This window comes from Anas acuta, chromosome 15, assembly GCF_963932015.1.
Source record: "Anas acuta chromosome 15, bAnaAcu1.1, whole genome shotgun sequence".
Lineage (NCBI taxonomy): Eukaryota > Metazoa > Chordata > Aves > Anseriformes > Anatidae > Anas > Anas acuta.
The window spans coordinates 1728470-1749285 of NC_088993.1; the positions used below are offsets into that span (position 1 = coordinate 1728470).

The 20816-nt window shown below is 39.0% G+C and overlaps 1 protein-coding gene across 10 annotated transcripts in view; it reads right to left on the reverse strand.

Annotated features, from left to right (window-relative positions):
* The window catches only part of CIITA (class II major histocompatibility complex transactivator), a 36646-nt gene that overhangs the window by 8318 nt on the left and 7512 nt on the right, over positions 1–20816 (reverse strand). For 5 of the 10 annotated variants that reach the window (XM_068699509.1, XM_068699508.1, XM_068699516.1 and 2 more), the window contains exons 2-15: positions 18879–19022; positions 16393–16521; positions 15908–15967; positions 14489–14572; positions 13808–13867; positions 11253–11402; positions 9876–10022; positions 9681–9737; positions 7510–7575; positions 5343–7050; positions 5061–5231; positions 4893–4964; positions 3457–3537; positions 1353–1445 (exon numbers count right to left, since the gene is read on the reverse strand). In XM_068699509.1, the coding sequence (XP_068555610.1) occupies positions 1353–1445; positions 3457–3537; positions 4893–4964; positions 5061–5231; positions 5343–7050; positions 7510–7575; positions 9681–9737; positions 9876–10022; positions 11253–11402; positions 13808–13867; positions 14489–14572; positions 15908–15967; positions 16393–16521; positions 18879–19022 (3022 nt within the window). The remainder of the gene's footprint in view (positions 1–1352; positions 1446–3456; positions 3538–4892; positions 4965–5060; positions 5232–5342; positions 7051–7509; positions 7576–9680; positions 9738–9875; positions 10023–11252; positions 11403–13807; positions 13868–14488; positions 14573–15907; positions 15968–16392; positions 16522–18878; positions 19023–20816) is intronic. The other 5 variants (XM_068699510.1, XM_068699514.1, XM_068699512.1 and 2 more) reach the window with 5 other exon arrangements.

Here is a 20816-nt window from a genome sequence, read left to right on the forward strand (position 1 = left end):
TTGGAGAGCTGCCAGGCAGAGAAGGACCTGGGAGTGATGGTGGACAGTCGGCTGAATATGAGCCAGCATTGTGCTCAGGTGGCCAAGAAAGCCAACACCATCCTAGCTTGCATAAGAAGCAGTGTGGCCAGCGGGGCTAGGGAAGTGATAGTCCCCCTGTACTCGGCTCTGGTGAGGCCGCACCTTGAGTACTGTGTTCAGTTTTGGGCCCCTCGCTACAAGAAGGACATCGAGGTGCTCGAGCAAGTCCAAAGAAGGGCGACGAAGCTGGTGAGGGGTCTGGAGAACAAGTCTTATGAGGAGCGGCTGAGGGAGCTAGGATTGTTCAGCCTGGAGAAAAGGAGGCTCAGGGGCGACCTTATTGCTCTCTACAGGTACCTTAAAGGAGGCTGTAGTGAGGTGGGGGTTGGTCTGTTCTCCCACGTGCCTGGTGACTGGACAACGGGGAATGGGCTAAAGTTGTGCCTGGGGAGTTTTAGGTTGGATGTTAGGAAGAACTACTTTACCGAAAGGGTTGTTAGACATTGGAACAGGCTGCCCAGGGAAGTGGTGGAGTCACCATCCCTGGAAGTCTTTAAAAGACGTTTAGATGTAGAGCTTAGGGATATGGTTTAGTGGGGACTGTTAGCGTTAGGTCAGAGGTTGGACTCGATGATCTTGAGGTCTCTTCCAACCTAGAAATTCTGTGATTCTGTGATCCTGTGACTACAAAACTGGATAGTTTCTAGAGCAGAAAAATGAAAGCTAGGAACATGTGACAGCAAACTACCTTTTCCCACTTTAAAAATCAGATCACTGCTGTTCCTGTAGAGACTCCTGACTGTGAGAGGCTCTGACTGGGGTTGGCTACTCATCCCTCTCCCAGTCCCTCAGTAAAGTCAGAAACAGCAAGGTGAGGTCACCTAGAATCCCTACTTCCACATTACTCCATTTCCTTTTGTTTTCTCCTGCCCTTTGATTTTTGCTGTCCCAAGGATATATCAATATATCTGCCTTGGTCTGGCCTTCATCGTTCTTCCCTGCATTGCGATAACTTTTGAGGCAGCTGTCTGAAACATTTAAATAAATCATATACACCTTGTTCTTTTTTTTTGTTTGTTTTTATTTTTTAAATGGAATGTGCGCTCGCTGTTTTAGGGAAAAAGTCAAATTATTATGCTTGAATGGAAATAAGGAATTGTCATAGGATTAAACTATTTCTCTAATGAATGTACAGATTAAATATGTCCATAGACTAATTATCATGCCCATGGGTTAGTTATGCCCATAGTTGTTAACACACAGTCCCTTAAGCTCTTGGTTTGATATATTTCTTTTAAAAGAATTCCAGAACTGTTAACCTTGAAACTTACTTCAATATTTCCAGTGATCTCAGTGTTGGAAAGACTTCAGATAGACTCTTTGCTCCTTCATCTCCTATGCCATTTTCACTTAGAGCATCAAGGCTGGGTGACAACAAAAAAGAGAGAATTAGCTTCCCTTTTAAACTAAATTTTCATGGTTTGTTCACCTCAGAGACCACTCTGTGTATCTTGAGAAGCTACTTCTCTGCAGTGGCCTCAATCAGCAAGAACCATCACACAAATTCCATTTTCTCTAATAAGCAGCTTTCTGCTTCTCAAATTCATAGCCTAAGAGTTTTTTTTTCACTAGTTGAATGGCTTGACACATTCCCTTTGATATGCAAATGGTAGCACTTAATGCCTCACTTCCACCATACGCTGAAGATTATTAAAGTGTTTATGAAATAGCTGTGTTCCAGCCATGCTGAAATGAGATTTCTTGTGCACACAGAAACACAAAACTGACAAAATCCAGCAGATGTCCTAAATCCCTGCCTAAACATCAACTTTCCCGATAGAAAGCATTAGAAATTAAGTTTTTCCTCATTCAGGTATCCAGATGGAGAGAGTTTTAGGTAGTCACAATTTCAGATACCGAATCCCCTTCCAATCTGATAGACAACACTATTGATACATTGGGCTTGTTCCAATTTCAGAGCACTACTGTTTTCCCAAAATATAAAAAGGCCAGATACAACAGAGAGAAATGGCCAATAGATTGATCCATTGTGACCAAATGCCCTCTTCCCTCTGGTATGATGGCAAAGTATTGGCTATCGCTACAATTGTTTCTAGTGTAAAGCAGTTTAAAATTCAGAAACTTAAAATTCAGCAGCTTAAAATTCAGAAAATCCTCTGCAGTTGCTCCCTCCCCCCTCCCTCTCTGGGATGGGTGAGAGAAATGGGAAAATGAAGCCTGTGGGTTGAGAAAAAGAAAATTTATTAAGACAGGAAAATAACAATAAAATAATAATAATAATAATAATAATAATAATAATAATAATAATAATAATAATAATAATAATAATAATGTGTACGAAACAAGTGATGGACAATGCAATTACTCAACATCCGCTGACTGATGTCCAGCCTATCCCCAAGCAGCCAGTCCCCCCACCCTGGCCAGCCACCCCTCTAAATTGTTTAGCATGACACCAGATGGTATGGAATACCACCTTTGGTCACTTTGGGTCAGCTGTCCTGGGTCTGTCCCCTCCCAGCTCCTGCTGCACCCCTAGCCTGCCCGCTGGCAGGACAGAGCGAGAAGCTGGAAAGTCCTTGGCTTGGTGTAAGCACTGCTCTGCAACAATTAAAACATCAATGCATTATCAACACTCTTCTCATCCTAATCCAAAACATAGCACCCTACCAGCTACTAGGAGGAAAATTAACCCTGTCCCAATTGAAACCAGGACAGATGGTTTGCCATGCGAGAGAATAAATAGTAACTGGATTTCTTAACAAATTATTTCTAAAGATGCTGCTGGTAAAGGAAGATGCATGTGAAGAATAAAACTAGGTACTAGTTGAGTTTATCTTTTTTTTTAATCTTTATATCTTTTACATGGAACAAATCCACAAAAGCCCAGTCTCATACAAGTGCTACCAGAAGTTGAAGGTGCTGGTTGACACCAGAGGGTGCACAGCACAGGCACACATAGTGAAGCTAACCCCAAAATGCAACACTACTGCTGGTTCAGTAGGAAACCTGTTCTCTCCTGATGCAGACATGAGAGTGAGTCCCTCAGAGACCTCACTACATGGGAGTCTGAGGCTGGAGCCCATTATGGAACTTGTATGAAGAAATCAGAAATCCATGGGCACCCCACGGGGCACTGCATGAAATCTTTCTCACAAGATATTAATCACTGAGTAACACACAAGGAGGTGACCAAAGGGCTGTCAAATGGACCACTATCGGGCATCTTAACAGAGCTGAAGGGCCATAGTTCATATTCTGCAGTTATATTCATTGAATGTTTTTGTTGTTCAGTTTGTTCATTGAAACAAATAGCCTGTTGGAAATACAGTGTTTCTTGGGTACATCAGCTCCTCCACCATTATGGGCTGCTGAGGAGTAGCATTAGCAAGGTTAATCTTTAGCATTACTCACTCTAAATGCTGAAGTGATGGAAATGACGGCAGAATTTCCACAAGTTTTAGAAATCCCTGAAGGCCATATGCTGGACCTAGACTGGAAGAAAATAAACAAATATATAAATGTGCAGCAGTTGTTTCATGCTCAGAAACAGCAAAAGGTATAAATCTGTAAAGTCCTTCCTCTACAGCTTCAGATTCAAGCTAGTTGACATTCCTCAGAAGCATCCATTCCCTACAGTCTGCAGGGAGGACTTCTGCTCTGAATCCTCCAGATGAGGATCAAGCAAGGCTAAGGTCAAACAGAACAGAGCTGTTTGCACAGATGTGGTCCGCACAGAAGTGACACATGCAGAATAGCAAGTGCAAGACTCCTCTTGTTTGTTTTAGATTCCTTTATTTCTGTTCTTTTGCTTGTTTTGTTTGTTTGTTTTTGTTTTCCTTCAGGTCTTTCATTTTAAGTATTATAATCTTGATAACAGAGATGAAAAAATATTCACAATTTTTTCAAACTATTGTCAATTCAGACTAACTTAATGTTAACATTCTACTGCAGCTCAAAGCATAAACTGAACTTCAGTGTTCCAGCTCCAAGTATTTGTTCATCATATTGGTCCTTCAGATACTAATCTCATTTGGAGTTTCCTTGGTATCAGAACATGTTCAGCCTAATTAAAAGAACCGGAATTTTAACCAAAATTATAAATTAAAAGAAAAGTAGGATAGAAACTGAGAAAACAGCATAAAATCAGAAGTGAGGCCAAGCACAATAGTTCTAGACTAGGTCAGAAGAAAAGAGCAAGAAATAGATGAAGACCTGGTGAGAGTTCTCCATTGCTCTGGTGCAATTTCTGCCCAAATTACTCCATACTGTACGGAAGGATACTTTTAGGCAGTAGAATGTAGAAAGATCTACATTTGGGGCTGCATGCAGTTTATGAAAAAAGTAGGTATTAATACACCCCATTTTTCAAGCCAGTGTTTCCAAGTCAGTCTTCCTTCTTCCAGGAAAAGGTGCTGAAGATTTTATTTGGGAGGTGTTCTCTGACCTTTTCCTCTCATGGCCTAAGCTCTGATTGGGCAGAAAACTAATGCCAGAAGACTCATACAGAACAGCTGAGCATTTCTGGGGAAAAAGTATTTCACAGGTATAGCACAGTCAAGAAATTCTGCATACTGGAATAAGACCTGCATCTGATAATATGGAGGTAAATTTCAGTAAAATCAAAGAAAACTGATAGAACCATGTTGATCCGTACCACTGCAGGATCCAGAAATGGCATATTTTGAGTTTTGCCCATAAATTAATAAATCTAGTTGAGACAAACAAAATCTAAATAAGTGGGGTTTACTTGATTCTTTACCATAAACTAACTACACACTGTAGTCAATATCCATAACTCAGTCTTAAATGTAATCAAATGTCAATCAACAGAGAAGCATTTCACTTACGCAAATTCTATTTTTCTCAGGTTCTTTATAGCAGGAATTTCATAGCTGCTGCAACCAGAGGCATCTTGCATGCTAAATAAATCACAGTAGAACATGAGAAATATTTTAGCAACCAAAACAGTGCATTAAAAATAAGTTCAGAGGAAATATGATCATAAATGAGCCTACCAACTGATCATCTCCTGCATTTCTACAAGGTCTGAAAGGTCACTGATATCCTTCATTGTCTTTGCCTTAAAGGGATCGAGAACAAATTTTTCTGTTGACAGTTTCAGCAGTTCATAGTCTTTTGTCTGTTCTAAGTATTTCCATAGCCTGATTGTATCACCAAGGGAGGCCCTGTGAAGTGATAAAACACAAAGTCAACAGATATAACTGTGGTTGTTGCAGCAAAGTGTCATCTACATGCAGCCCTACGAATGACACTTGTATTTACAAAGAATGACCAACCTGAATGATGCCACATTCTTCAGGCCAACCAAGTCTTTTAGCCCCTGCATGTCAATGTTGCTGTTTTGCAAATCCAAGGAAAACTCTTTTCTTGACCTTTTTAAAGTAGAGTAGAGTACATGAACATCTGGTGGTGTAATAAAAATGCCATGAAAAGACAGGTCTGTCTTGAGCCTTAAGGTCACATGCTGCAACAGATAATTGTATTGTGTTTCATATATGCAGTGTAAAAGCTCGAGTAACCTCTCTGGACAGAGGTCATTTATCTGCAACCTTCTAACATATTTCAGGAGTGTTTTCTGCTTCTTGGTTGATTGTTTTATTTCCTTATTAGAAAGGGAGCAGAAGTAGGCATCATCCTGGAGGAACAACAATCCAGCCAAAAATCGAGGCACTAAGTCTAACCAGTTATAAGGCTTTTTCTTCTTGGATGGAAAAGACAGGTACTTTGTTAGACTTTTATCCTTCACGTCTTCTGCTAATACAAGGTGAAGTGCACCCAAGAAATTCTGAATGACAAAATCGGAGAATGTGGTCCCAAGTTCCTCCTCCTCAGTATCTGAATGTTTGGGGAATGCAAATGGCAGGAAAAATCCGTATTTCAGAGCAAATTCTTTAAGTTCCTTAGAAGGAATAATATCACTTTTCATGGTACTTTGGTGCTTTTCTCCAAGATACCAGGCTATACGGGCTAGTGTAGCAAGGCACTTTTGATTTTGCACAGCTGTAACATCTGTTTGCATAGGTATTATCTTTTGCTGAACAAATTTCAGGAAAAGTGTAGTAAGAGTTGAAGGAAGGCCTTTGTCTCCCATTTCAAGTACTGTCTCACAGAGAAAACAAACAAATCTACATATAACAGGGCTGTAACAATGACTGAACAGGTACTCACTCTCTTTGATTAATTTCAGTGCATTATCACAGTAGGGTAATCCTTCAAAGTATTTGGTTATGTACAATTCTCTCTGCTGAGGAGAGAATCCTACTATTTCAATAGTCTTATCCACTTTGGACACATACTGGTTCACCTTGTCTTTTGGTCTTCCTGTAAGTAATAAAGTACAGCCACTGAATATTTTTTTTTGGATAAGTCCTGAAAGCAGCTCCTTTATATTGTACAAGCCTCTGTCAGGCTGTCTGTCTGAGCAACGAGGAAAATTCTCATGGTCATGCAACCCTTCAAAACCATCAAAAACCAGAAGGACTTTAGCAGGATTTTGCAATATGTACTCAAAGATTTCGTTGCTTCCCTCTTGAGGTTTTACAAAAAAATCAAGAAGCAGATCCTTCAAGCTGTAACACTTCTCAGGCAAGCTTATTTGTTTGCAGTCAAACCAAAAGAGAAATTCAAACTGAGGAAACTCTCCATTGGACCAGTCCTGACAGATCTTCTGTACAAGAATGCTTTTGCCCATTCCTGCTTTTCCCAGCACCACAATCACTTTAGTCTCTAAATCTTTACCTCCTGGGATTTGAAATATTTGGCTTCTTTCAAGTGATGCCTTTTCCTTCCATTGTAGATTGTAAGTTACCAGCTCCTTTTCCATTGCTTTTACACTGTGCTTTCCAGTCTTGGTTTCAATTTGGTTTTGCACAAGTGTACCATCAATAAACAAGTGATCAAGAGTCACTTCACGCTCCATGGCCACATATTTGCATATGTCTCCGAAGTAATCCTTAAGTGCTCTACAGAAGACTTCCACTGACCCTGGAGAAATAACACGAACATGCAAACTGAAGAAGCCAGTCCAAAAACTGCAACATTGTTTCAGAGTGGTGTAATTACATAATTGTAATATGGTTGAAATACATCAGTTCCCATTCTCCCATTGAGCATTTAGGTCTGGATTTATCCCATGTAACTCCAGGTACTTCGATTGGCAGTGCAGAAAACAGAGACACCTTTACACCTAAGATCTGAATCACTCTGGAGGTATCTATGCAATAGCTGAGTACATTAACCTTCTAAGTAGGACGTACAACTAGATGTCTAAAAATGTACAAGTCAAAGATCTTAAAAACAGGAACTGCGCTCAACAACTTGGAACACCTTCACAAATTGTTGTGAATGACAATTCCTACAACAAGTTTCTTTTTCTATAGACAAGAAAAGAGCAACATTTGTCAAAAAATGTGGAAGTTTCAAGTTTGAGGGATCTAAACTCACTTGGTCTTTTGAAAAGTTCTTCAGAAGGAATTAGAGGAACTTGGACTTCTTTGAATATTTCTAAGCCTGGAGAAACATAACAATACAGTTGAGAAAGACACCTAAATGGTCACTGATTCAGTTTTACTAGTTATAACAATAAGACTAGTCCAAATTTTCAAGTTCATTACAATATAAACCATGTACCGTCCAGAGAGAGATAATTGTTTATTTTTTAACACGGGAAAGGTAAAAAAAGCTCCAAAGTGTACATTTCAGCTGACATGAACTGTTGCAGGCCTTATGACACTAAACAAGATGACACCTTCACAATGTTGTGAAGAAGACAAATGATAACAAGCTGACATCCACTGTTGTCTTCAAATGTCAGTGTGCATAAATTCATATTCACACATAAGACTTCTTTATGTCATCAAAAGTAAGAGCTTCCTTTTGTTATTCTATTCTTCATGAGCAGGTATTAAGTACGAAAGTCACAGATAAGTGACATAGTGACATGTAAAAACTTGACTATTGGCAACAGAGTTTACCTATTACTCTTCCTGACAAAGTACTGTCACTGTCCAATTTTCTTTTTTTCTTTTTTTTTTTTTTCAAACTGTTTTGAATCTACTGCAGACCTTCACATGTAATCAGATGAGCAGTGTCTGCCATACACAAAGAAAACTGGAAATTTTATCAGAAAGCATATTTTCTACAAATATATGGTTAATGACAAAGCGTCAGTTCTGTCAAAATGTTTGGTAGCAAAGGCTTTAAGGGGCAGGACAGAGACTAACAAACCTAAACTCACCAATAGTTTTGTGGTAAACACATTCAAGAGAAATGTGAAAGAAACAGGTTCATTTCCCTAGATTTGCACAACTGTATTTATTGTCATAATAATTGGTTCATCCTGATGTAGAATGTGGCAATAAACAGTACAAAGCTTAATCTTTTGATCTGTAAATTAATTCCTATTATGCACAGCAGCAACAGGGGTAATGGTTAGAGTTCAGAGGGGCTTCTACCAAGGAAGCACCCACAGACTTCTGATAAGTCCTTCTTCCAGTAAAACAATACATTTGATATAAGAGAGTTCTCTCCTGGTAGAAGAAATATCCACTGAAGATATTAAATAAAGAAGGGATATGCCTGATTTTGATTTTACTAGCTATTTCATTTAATAAAAATAACAGAATAGAAAACCAAGAAAAGCTGTAATGAGACATTTAGATAGGAAGCAGCATTGGTCAAACCAATCAGGTGTTAACGACATTAAAAAAGAAAAAAAAAAAAAGTAATGGTTAGTAATGGTTTGGGATCTTATGTGCTTTTTTTTTTTTCCTGCATTAGGAGTTCTGAGGTTTGTGACATAGTCACATACATTGTGCTGCTGTAAATCAATCAGAAATTACTATTATTGTGGATTCTCCAAAGCAGCATCCAACTTTTACGAGTATTTCCCCACATCTAGGGTTATTTGCCTATTAATCCCCACTTTAAAATTTTGCTCTTATGAGCTGTGCTAGCCACCAGAGGGCAACGAAACACTTGTACTAAGCTGCAAGTAGCTGTAATTACCAGGATACACACAGATAAGAAACTGAGTAACCACTGAAATCAAACTCCCAGGTCTAAAAGCTGAGAGTTGGAAGTGCAAGGGAAAGTCTTCTACGAGTGTGACTGTTACAGCCTGACCAAGACTCTGATATATATGCATTTATTTATAAGTCTTTCTGTATTAGGCGTCTGCATCATTTAGTCAAAGACATCAGTTTGGTTTCAGGGCTTCCATAAGAGCTGACCGCAGCCTGGCTTCCAGCACAGAGCATTTAAGATGCCCAGGACAAGTGAGTACCAGCACAACTTGCAGTTTTGATTGTGCTCATACATACTGGGCTTTTGTAATAGTTTTAACCAGATAAGACTGGTCTTTGTAGCAAACTGAATTGGCTACTAATATATAACTGACCCAGTAGCTCTAAAACCCCTTATCTGCCTCATTTTTTGCCTATTATACTAAGCTGTCTGTGATCAATACAAAGGAAGAAATGTATCTATTTTTTCTTCTCCTGAATAAGGTCAACATGAGTAAAACCTGCAGGGTTTGAACTGTCTTTGAGTAGAAGGAATGTGTTCCCTCTTCCAATACAAAGTACTGTACATATAAAAAATAATTTCACACTTACCACATACATTAACTGGAAAACTCGGGGAAAACATTGTTTCAGTGGAGGTAGTCAGTGCTAGCGAGAAACAAATGATAGTTTTGAGTGTATCGCAGCTACCAGTGACCAAAATGAGGGAGCTTAGCACCTTGCTGGCAGCAGTGACTTTCCAGTACTTTCTGTCTACTTATGTGGATAATAGATTATTGTACTTACCTGGATATGTTATAATACTTGATGTGCCATTTCCTATTAAAAAATTATTTTTCTGCTGAGCAAGATCTGCAAAGTCTACATTCTCTTGTTTGTCTTTCATGACAAAGGGTAGACACTCTGGAATCAAAGGTGCTGAAGATCCTGAAACTGACAGTAGAATCATTACTGTCCTGTTTTTAAAGGCTCCTTGTTTCCAAAAGTTTCTAAAAACAGAAAAGGTTTTCTCAAAGCTACTTATCTTTCTTTGTATGTTCTGGGCAAATACTACCAGCTGAGAGTTTATGAGTTCATAGAATCACTTGAGAGCCACAGAATCCATTAAACAAACCGTTAAAAGGATGATGAATGGGAAATATAAAGGATTACCCACCTTTTAGTGACCATTGTGTCTTGACTGTCAAGAAACAAAGTCTATTAATATAAGGCACAGTACTCAGGGCAAAGTCTGTAATGTATGGACCACAGATCCTCCAGAAGAGAAAACGTGTAGAAAATGTATGTATCCACTACATATCTGAATTAATTTTTACCATTCTTTGCACTATCTTTCTCACAGAATTGTACAACACAAATGTACAAGCAGCCAGCAAGCGTCCTCCCTCTGAACTTGCACCAGGGAATTTTTTGTTGATGGAGTGCTTGCAACTCAATCACCCATAGCCCCGAGTTTCTGTGGGTGTGACACAATTTCTTATGATACTTTGTGCTGCCTCAACTAGCTTCAGATACTCCAAGACTTCCAACTTATGCAATTGTTTTTGATTCCTTTCCAGCACAGATTTAACAGCAAAGACTACTGGACTGTGAATCTTTGTCATGAGCACTTCCCAGTATACCCTACACACCCTCTGCTACACAACATGATCAAAACAAGGTGACTATACAGCCCATCACTTGGATTAGTACTTGCTTTTTTGAACAAAATTCCACACTAGATTTTGCTCTACTACTGCTAATACACTAATAGTATGTATATCACTTCAAATATAATTACCTAGCAGCCCTTTACAAACACCTGAATGAGAAAGAAATTGAAATTAAACACAAGTTTATTAATGAAATATTTGTGATTTCATATTCTTAAGACCAATAGATAATTATTTAGATTAGTGTACATTAAATAACTCTGTTCTCTTTTTTAATCAAACAGTATTTCAACAATTAAACGGAAGATTCATTCTATTTCATTATGGCAATGCACTTCAAATTTTCCTTGAATATTTTCATTGTCTTAGTGGGAGCAGTTTTAAGTGCTACATTGAAATGGCTGCCATATTTGGTTTCTCCCCACCATTGTTCATGGTCAACAACTGGACTTACAAGATAGAAAAAATCACCCTGTACAAGAGTGCACAGGCATAGCTGTCCTGTACATACCAGGAATTACAAAACTTCTTCCCAGTGCATTGATAGCGGGAACAGAAAAGGACATGTGCTGGTGAGTTAGCGAGGTGGAGCTAGCTGGATGGCTGCTGAGAGGCATAGCCAAGAAACTGCCATTCCTTATAGACACTGCAGGGGCATCCACTTGGAAAAAAATAAAACAGGAGACAAAAAGAAATGGAGAAAGTTATTTTATGGCTAGCAACTAAGTGGGCCAGAGGAGAGGTCTTTCAAGAAGAGGTCAAATGGGAAGGGAGGCTTACATGTAGTACATGATTTCGTTTGCTTAGTGAAAGTTTCTTATATATTAATTGAGATATACTTTGCTTTAAACTGGTCTGCTGGTTTCCCTGGTGTTGCCACACCCTTATTCTCAGAGCTGATTGTGTTGCTGCCTGTCTAGCAGCAACAATCAAGTTTATATTTAATCACTTCCTGTGGCCTAATGGTTAGTCAAGAGATACAAACCTGTAGTTTGGGTAGGATGTTTTTACGTTGTCTATCAGAAACTGATGTGTTATTATAGAAATCTCTATTTTTTTACTGTGGTCCACATATAAACAAACTTTTAAAGGTGCTTTTTGGTTTGTGTGTAAATAAGCACATAAAATTCCCACATAATTTCCTATCTGAGAACCACTGTGTTACTAAGATTTAAAAGATCAAGTACTGTTATAGCTCCACCTAGCCACAAAACATTAGGCCAATCTGAAGTTTAATTTCGTTCAATTCCTTTGAAATATTTTGGGTTTACTACTGAACTTTAGTCCACATTATCCTCTTCACTGTAGAGACATTATTTTTTGAAGAGGTAGTCTGTTTGCCTTTTTAAGATCATACAGTGACATTCATTTTGTAATAGGGAAGATTAATTCTGATTTTGTTGTGTAGCTCAAATTTCTGTCAATAAGCTTTTTTTTTTTTTTTTTTTGGCCTCAGTACTTACACTGTCATCTATATTTAGTCCTTCCATCAGCACCTTTGTTGGGTCAGTTAAAGTGAAGAGAGTGACAGTATTCTCAGCACTTTCTGAAAAAGGGTAGGTGAAGCTTTACAAAGTATGTTAGCTCTGCCATGATTCTGTACACCACAGACTAGAATGCAAGCCCTTTTGGTGAGGTGTTTTACATTCACTTTATTTATTTTAATCAGGAACTGATGTGCCATTTCCCTATCAAAACTCTCTTTGTTAGCATGGCATAAACGTAAGCTTTAAAAAGTGCCAAATCTGTAAAGGAATTTAAACAGATAGGCAATAATCTGCCTTTAATACCTACTAATTGCCTAGAAATTTAACTGCATTTGAATAACCTAAAACCAGCAAGGACCAGTTCATGAGGAAGTCTGTTTACCTTTCCAAATCCATCCAGATGATTCTGCTCAATCTCTTGCCAGAAATCCACATGAACACTGGAAAATCAGTTTGGGTCACAGTCCCCTGGCTGTATGTGCCCTGGCTGTGACTTTTATTCAGACTAAATCAGTACTTAGAAACTGCAGGCCTCAGGTGTGCTGAGGTGCAGTCCCAGGATCCAAGCTCCATCTGGATGGCTCTCTAGGTGGCAAGGTACTTTTGGCTTCCTGTCCCAATACATAAAAGGCTATGGAGTTTGGTGCAATCAGAGCTCCTCTCAGGAAGCCTGAGAAACACACTAGCATACAAGGATGCATATAGCACTTCAAAACACAGTATATCTTCATTCAGAGGTAATTGCTCTCACATTTTTTGAAAGAGTATTTTGCTGCATTAGCTGTATCTGAGACACTCATTTGCCTATAGCTGGGTTAAGAACTTGAACACTCATGTACTCTGGGGAACAAGTTACAGCTTGTGTGCTGGCTGCAGTTACTGCCTTGTGGATGCTCTGAGAGCGTGCAACACCTAGAAATTACCCTTTCTCCAAATTCTTACTTTGGTGTAAAGGACTGTAGAATATGGACTGGTCCAAGAGCAGTTTCTTCACTGTTATTTTTACTAGGATATTTCACTGTATGTTTGGAAGTTGTCACACTTAAGCCATAGTTTGGCATTTCCTGCCAAACAAAATTTTGATTCTCTTTTGTTGTCACATAACCCATAATAAACAAAAAGTGTACACGATAAGCTATGAAGATTGCCATTGGTCTGCTTTCTGCCCTCAGATGAGTTTAGAGGAGTTCAGCTGTGTCTCTGTTGATGCAAAGGACATAATTTTTCTATTGTTCAACAGAAATTTGTGCTTTTGAGGCATAAGGATCCTTCTGTCTCCAGACCACAGGACTGTAATCAGTCCTAAAATGAACATCTTAATACCTACTGATAAGAGATCATTGATTTCTTGCATCATAAATTAGACTGAGGTGTATACTAAGAGGTATATGATTCTACAGTTATTTCTACCCTACTGGAAGCACTGAAACATGAAAACACACCTCTGTGTTATATCATCAAATCTACAAGAACAGACTTTCTCTAGAAGGTAGAGCCACAACATTTAACAGAGGAAGGCACTATGGAACAAAAGACAACATATGTTCAATAACCTTTTACTGTTCAGCCAATATCTTACCAATTTTCTTGTATTTGGGTTCTGAAACATCAGCACAACTCTCTATGGAGCCTAAAAATGCTGAAAGAAAAAAAAAAAAGGTGATATTAAGTGACAGAAATGGAATCCAGTTTGTCATTTTTAAGTGTCCATTGTGGAAACTAATTTTAACTTTTTAAAGTAGAAGGAGATGCTAGCAGTTTCAATTCAGCTATTTCAGAACTGCACGAGTCCAATGTATTAAACATGAATGTGAATAGTCTCATATTATTTTACAATACTGAAGTTTGAATTGGGCTTCAGATTATTATTATTTTTTTTGCCACTAATCAAACATTTTTGCAGTTCTTGCTGTTAAAAAGGGAATAGTTCAACTCAAGTTCAACTAATGCTTGATAAGCTACAGATATACTGAAAACAAAATTAAAATTTTCACATGGATGACAAAAAAAAAGGGGGAAGAAATATAACACACTTAATGTTATGTTAGAGGACAACAGATTCTGCAAATTATGAAGAATGGGGTGAGATTTCACTTCCAGCGCATAGAGGGTAAACAAAGTCAGAGGAAGCACATCTGTTTATGTCAGTGAAGAACTATAGGAGGAATATACTGAGGCTGCTTTTAAAATCAAAATACCCTAATGCATATTTGGAATCCAAACACTACAGACTTTCAAGCTCTCACCATTTTTTACTTACTTCTTTTGTGACATTTCTGCATCTTTACATCAGTAAATATCTCAGTGTTTTCAGCAGTCATTTCATCCAAAATAAGGCTTCCTGCTAAAAAGGTGAAATATTGCAAATGTCAATCTTTGTTCTCCTAGTAATATTCCAGGAGGAGGTAAAAGGAAAAGAAAGATACCAGCAGAAAGCAAACATGCTCCAAATAAAAGATGGAAACCAAAAATCATTCAGTAAAACATATCCAAATCTATACAATTTAGAAAGCCCTCAGAACTCTGGCCAAAGACTCTCTCACTGTGTGACATTAATCTACTGTGGCAAATTCAGTGGCTACTAAAACACAAGTACTTCTCAATGCTCTAATGACAAGCAAAAGATTAAACATCACAGCTGATTCACAGATATATTTTTTGTTTGATCTCAGTATTACTGAAGTTACTTGCTCATTTTGTATATGAAAATGATTAGTTCCTTTAGATGTAGAGTAAAAGGTTCTGAACCATTTATATATGTTGTGTTGTAAGAACTGTGAAGTTATCTATACCAGTCTTCTACAGGCAAAGACATAAATACTCATACTGTATTTCATTTCCTCTAAGATAAATATGAATATTGCCATTTGGTGTAACCAACCCCCCAAATTCTAAACACAACAGGGAGCAGTAAAAAGCATTTAAAGCCACATAGGTTTCTTGTAGCCAGAATTAATTGTCCTAGATACCTTCAGTAAGTTATTCCAAAATACTTTCCCCAAGTGTAAAAGAGGATGTGCAGATATTGTGTGAATCTTTTTCAATCTACAGATTTTCCAGCAGCCACACATTAAATATATACTCTAAAATAGCAAACAGCTGCACCGCAGCCAAAACAATGATTTTGTACAACAAGCCAAGTGATTATCCCTGGTTAAGCACTGATATGAAGAAATCCTTTACTACATGTATGTTATACCATCTCTGCATTGATCAGGGTGAGAAGTAAAATCTGACACGCCTTCTCAGGCAACTTTGTGCATCCTGTACAGAAACAAGGGTGCATGAACTGCATTTGTATGCATGATAAGTCCTCTTGGTGGCTCAGGCTTATTGAATACATGTCAATATGTGTCAATTGCTCAGAATTAAGTCCAATGGTGCTTGAGAGCCTATACAGCACTAGGCAGTCAAGTAGTACATACGCTATTGCTTTGATGAGGTGACCTGCAACTTGGTCGGAGATACAACTGCTCTCTTTGAGAAAATCCTTCAAAATACAGAAAATCCTTGGAGTTTTTCAAGACACAATTCCCAGGTGGAAGAAGGAGGGAGGTGAAAGAGGATACCAGGTGACAGAAACCCTACTGGTATTCTGATTGTGGAGATGAGGAACAATGTAAGATGTTAGGCAGAACACTGTCATGGAGAAAATTAATTTTATTCACATAAATCTTACCAAAACTATCTTCCACTTGCTTCTCCTGCTGATCTTTGAGCACATATTCTGCTAATTCAGCTACCAAAAAAAGAAAAAAAGGAATACAGTAACATCACAGTAAATTGCACAGCAAAACTATTGTAGGTTTACTTCATTAACAGAATTCTCCAGTATAAGTGAAATTAAAGAGTTAAAATAATTTTTTCTTGTAAATCGTTGCTCAGGAAACAAAGAACATGAGAAAGAAGAAGTGGAGACAGGAAGTGTTAAGCAGAAGGATCCATTAATAGAGAGATTTTCCCCTGACAACCACAAACTGTTGCGCATGTTTCCTCACAACTCACAGGTTTAGGTACCACAGTTAGACTTACCATGCATGAGGACACTTGAATATATGCCATCACTTTAGAGCAAAAATAGAATTTGTAAGAAATAGATATATCAAGTAAGTAGAAAATAATGACCATGTTGACACCAAGCACTTAAAAAAAAAGTTTTCATACCTATTCTAGCATAAGCTTCTCTGGCATTGGAAGAGGGATACAATTCATCTCCATTTTCATCATTTTCCACTGTACACAGGAAATCCATACTATTCAACTGATCATAATTGCTGGCATCAATTTCAGAATCTAGAATGAGAAAGGAGTTAGCATTGGGTTCAATGGATACCATAGCCAAAGAAAAATAACAGAAAGCAGGACATGCAGAAAAGGCAGATTTAGTGCATACAGCTTTGGCTTTTTGGTACATGTTGGCTACCTAAGAACAGAACTGAACTCTCAGTAAACTTAGTTACCCAGAAATCATCACCTTTGTTAAACTCTGAGGATCCACCTCTCCTAGTAAATAAAAATGTTTCAGAACCCATTCCATGACACTATGGCCTATAGACATGGCCTGGACTCATCCATACTATTAAACCTCTTTAGTCTTCAGTATGTGGTGATACCATCGAAATTCCCTCTTCAGAGTATTTCTGGGTCCATGCTAGCCACAGCTCTGCAGCTAGAAATTGCCTGGGAAAATACCGGTTGGCCAAGACAAAAAGCATGTCGGACTATATTAGCACCTTAACAATGGAGGTGTCCTACTTCCCATAACCTGGGCAATGTCTTGACACTGCTTAATTTATCCATGTCTTCTCAGACAATGGGAAGGCTCAGAAGTATTCAAATCAATGAAACATCTTTGGTGTAGTAAGAGTTAGTCCTTTATCCCTATTTCAACCTACTTTCAGTCACTGAGCAAGTGAGGCCATGGCAGTGCAGAAAAACTCCTGCAGAGATGTTAGTAATAGAAGTTGAGAGAGCAAAACTCAAACTGGAAAATAATTAATTACATAGATGATTCCAGATTCTGGTGCTCAGTTTTGCATTGATTTGCACATGCACCTGCTGACACTGGTCACTCAGGAAAGCAACAAGGATGTGAAATGATATCACTCGAATTTGGTAACTTTTTATGCCTATGTGACACATAACTATAGACTTCATATCTGGTATACACTAACTTGTGTTCTTCTTTTATTGCCACTCTCAACCCATAGTCCAGCTCATTTTTTCAAATAAGCTCAGCTATTGCTCCACAACACAGTCAGCAGCATAGACACACTCTCATACCTTTATGCCAACAAACTCAGGGAGAATAGAACATTCCATAATGCCCACACCAGGTCAGGAGCAGAATTTGAAAGCCAAAGCCAACCTTCCAACCTGCTTAGCTGTAGCAACTTGTATGTAAGGAACTGCCACCTTTCCACCCTGGTCTTTCTGCTTTCTCCATCACAAAATGAAGAAATTATTGGTTTGTGCTCTCAAAAGCTGTAAAACATCATCTGCTAATGCACATCTATTGTGTTGGTGCCTTAGAATCTCAGCTGGAAATGAAATAAAATAGTTTGCTTGCAGTTAGCTTGCTGGCTTGGCTTCCTATTATCATAGAAAGGGATCTTTAAAGATCACGGTTTAACTTTTAGGTAGTCCTCTGTGGAACTATGAGTTGGACGAAAGGATCCTTGTGGGTCCCTTCCAATTGGAATATTGTATGATTCTATGATCACCCAGTTCCAACCCTTGCCATGGGCAGGGATACCTCCCACCTGACCAGGTTGCTCCAAGTCTCATCCAACCTGGCCTTGAACACTGCCAGGGATGGGGCATCCACAGCTTCTCTGTGCCTCACTACCAGTGCCTCACTACCCTCATATGAAGATACAATTTCTTCATTATATCTAATCTATATCTACTCTCTTCTAGTTTAAAACTGTTTCCCCTTGTTGCATAACTACACACACTGGCAAAGAGTCTCTACCGATCTTTCTTGTAGGCCCCCTTTATATTTTGGAAGGCTGCTATAAGGTCTCCCCAAAGCCTTCTCTTCTCTAGGCTAAAAAATCCCAACTCTTTCAGCCTCTCTTCTTAGGAGAGGTGCTCCAGCCCTCAGATCATCTTTGTCACCCTCCTCTGGACCCACTAACAGTCCTGTGTTTTACTTGTGCTGGGGACACCAGATCCGAACACAGTACTCCAGGTGGGATCTCATAAGGGTGGAGCAAAGGTGGAGAATCCCCTCCCTCAACCTTCTGGCCACACTTTTTTGATGCAGCCCAGGATACGATTGACTTTCTGGGCTGCAAGTGCACATTGCTAGCTCAAGTGAAGTTTTTAATCCACCAATACTCCCAAGTACCTCTCCACAGGGAAGCTCTCCATCCATTCATCCCCCAGTCTGTACTGATGGTTGAAATCACCCCAACTGGGGTGCAGCACCTTGTGCTTGGCTTTAAATACATGGTAATTTATGGAAGGAGCCCCTATTTTATATATAGATAGTCACAAAGTTATCATATTGTAAAACCAAGTGTCTGTTGCATTTAGTCCAGCCACCATGATAACTGCCATTAGATGGCTACTTAATCCAGAGGAGATGGCAATGAATTACAGCATGACAGCTAAACTATTCAAGGGCTTTTTAGTGTATTACTAACCTGCAAACAAGTCACTCTCTTCATTTCCAGATGGCTTAGGGTCTAAGAGAGTAAACAGATGCACTGGATCGATGTCACTGTGCAGCAAATCAAGATAGCCATTTTCACACACCAATGCTGAATCCATGATTTGTCTCTTGCTGTCTGAAATCAAATCACAATACAATTAGCTATGATAAAAGTCAACACTTCTGTCAACCAGAATTACAAGTCTGCTGCTGTGGCTTTCTGTTGACCACAAGGCATTAAAATCTTAATGCTGTGGAACTGGTACTGATAAAAAAACCCTGAGTTGAGTTTTAACCCTGAATTACTTAAAAGTATAGATCCAGCTTGCAGTGAGACCTTTCAATTTTTTACCCAAATCAGGGGAGTGGGATACTGCAGTCTGACCATCTGGGCCTAAAGCTCCTGGGAATAAATTATAACTTCTGTAAATTCATTAGTATATAAGCGGTGCAAGCACAGACTCAGCAGGTACTGGGGGAATGAGAAGACTGCTGTGAAGATGATGAAAAAAGAATCCCATTCTGTACTGGTATGACAATTTCTTCTTAGGGTCAGCAGCTTCTGGCTGGGATGCTATGTACCAGTTCCTGAGACCTGCAGGAAGCACTAGGAGGCATCTCTACAGCACAGCAAAGAACAGTAAAAGATTGAACAGCTGCTTCATAGAATTCTTCCCTAGACCTTATGGCTGATTGTGTATGGTCAACTTGAGAATTCACTTCTGGTAACAGGGCATTCACTGCAACTGTGGAATTTACCACAGTTATTTTAAAATCCATTTTCTTTCCAAACTTACCAATATCTGTTGGCACCAGACAAAAACTTATTCATACTACATACATCTCCAGAACTCATGTGAGTACATGAGCTAAGAATTGCTATAGTGTTTCAGAGTACCACACAGAACCCAGACAATTCTCACTGCTCTAACATGCTCCCTGCTGCAGCCACCAGTGTTTATATCAGCTAAGAACTGCTTAGGTTGCTGCAGCTATATTTTTTGATAAAGTTTCTCTCTTCCTCCACTTCATTTTCTTCTATTACTTCCAGTTACTGCAGGAGGCACCAGAATAAATTCAAACATTCCTGGATATTCCGTAAGTAGTGTAATAACTGTACATGTTGATTATTCATCATCTTTATCAAACTATTTCCAAAACAAATATTGGCTTTTCAGTATTTACAGATCCTTGATATGAATGCTACCTGGGCTGATGATCCCAGTCATTAACTCCACCATAATACCCAGATGCCAATGTGAAATGGACAACGGGCAAATTTTCCAGTCGGTATTCTGTTAAAATGGCCACAAACTGCAACCATGCGAAGCTTCAGATTGGCATCAACAACCATGTTTTGCAATGAAGGATACTTATAATACATCTCTCAAATATTCTGCCTTTAGCAGAATGCCACTGATGTCCCTGGTTGCACACGTCTACTTTGCCAAGGTGGCAAATGTGGAGCAACCTGCTGGACCATCAAGCCTACCTGCAACAGCAAAAATAAATGCAGCTCTGACAAAAGGAAACAGGCAGACCTAGTCACACTGCCACCATCTGCTTTGTTAAGAACTAATCCTCATTCCTCTCACAGCCCTATGTGGGGTTGTCCCTTTGTAGAGCTTAGAATTTGACCTCTCTGCATCCTGCCAAAGAAGACATCAGAATCTAGAGCCAAACCTTAGGACGGGCAGTGGACATAGTGAGGCCCCACTTGTAGGAGTGACCTACAGTAAGGTAGTTCCCCTTTTTCATGTTATGTGGCCTCGTTATGTTACCAACATCACAAAATTTTGATGTTATTGCCTGCCCTGCTATAAACGGAAAGCAGAAGTTGACAAACCTTTGTGAGAACCAGGAATGTGGGAAATTTTCAATTTGCTGCTGCATTTTACACTGCCATGTTCTGTGTTGAATTAACAGAAGA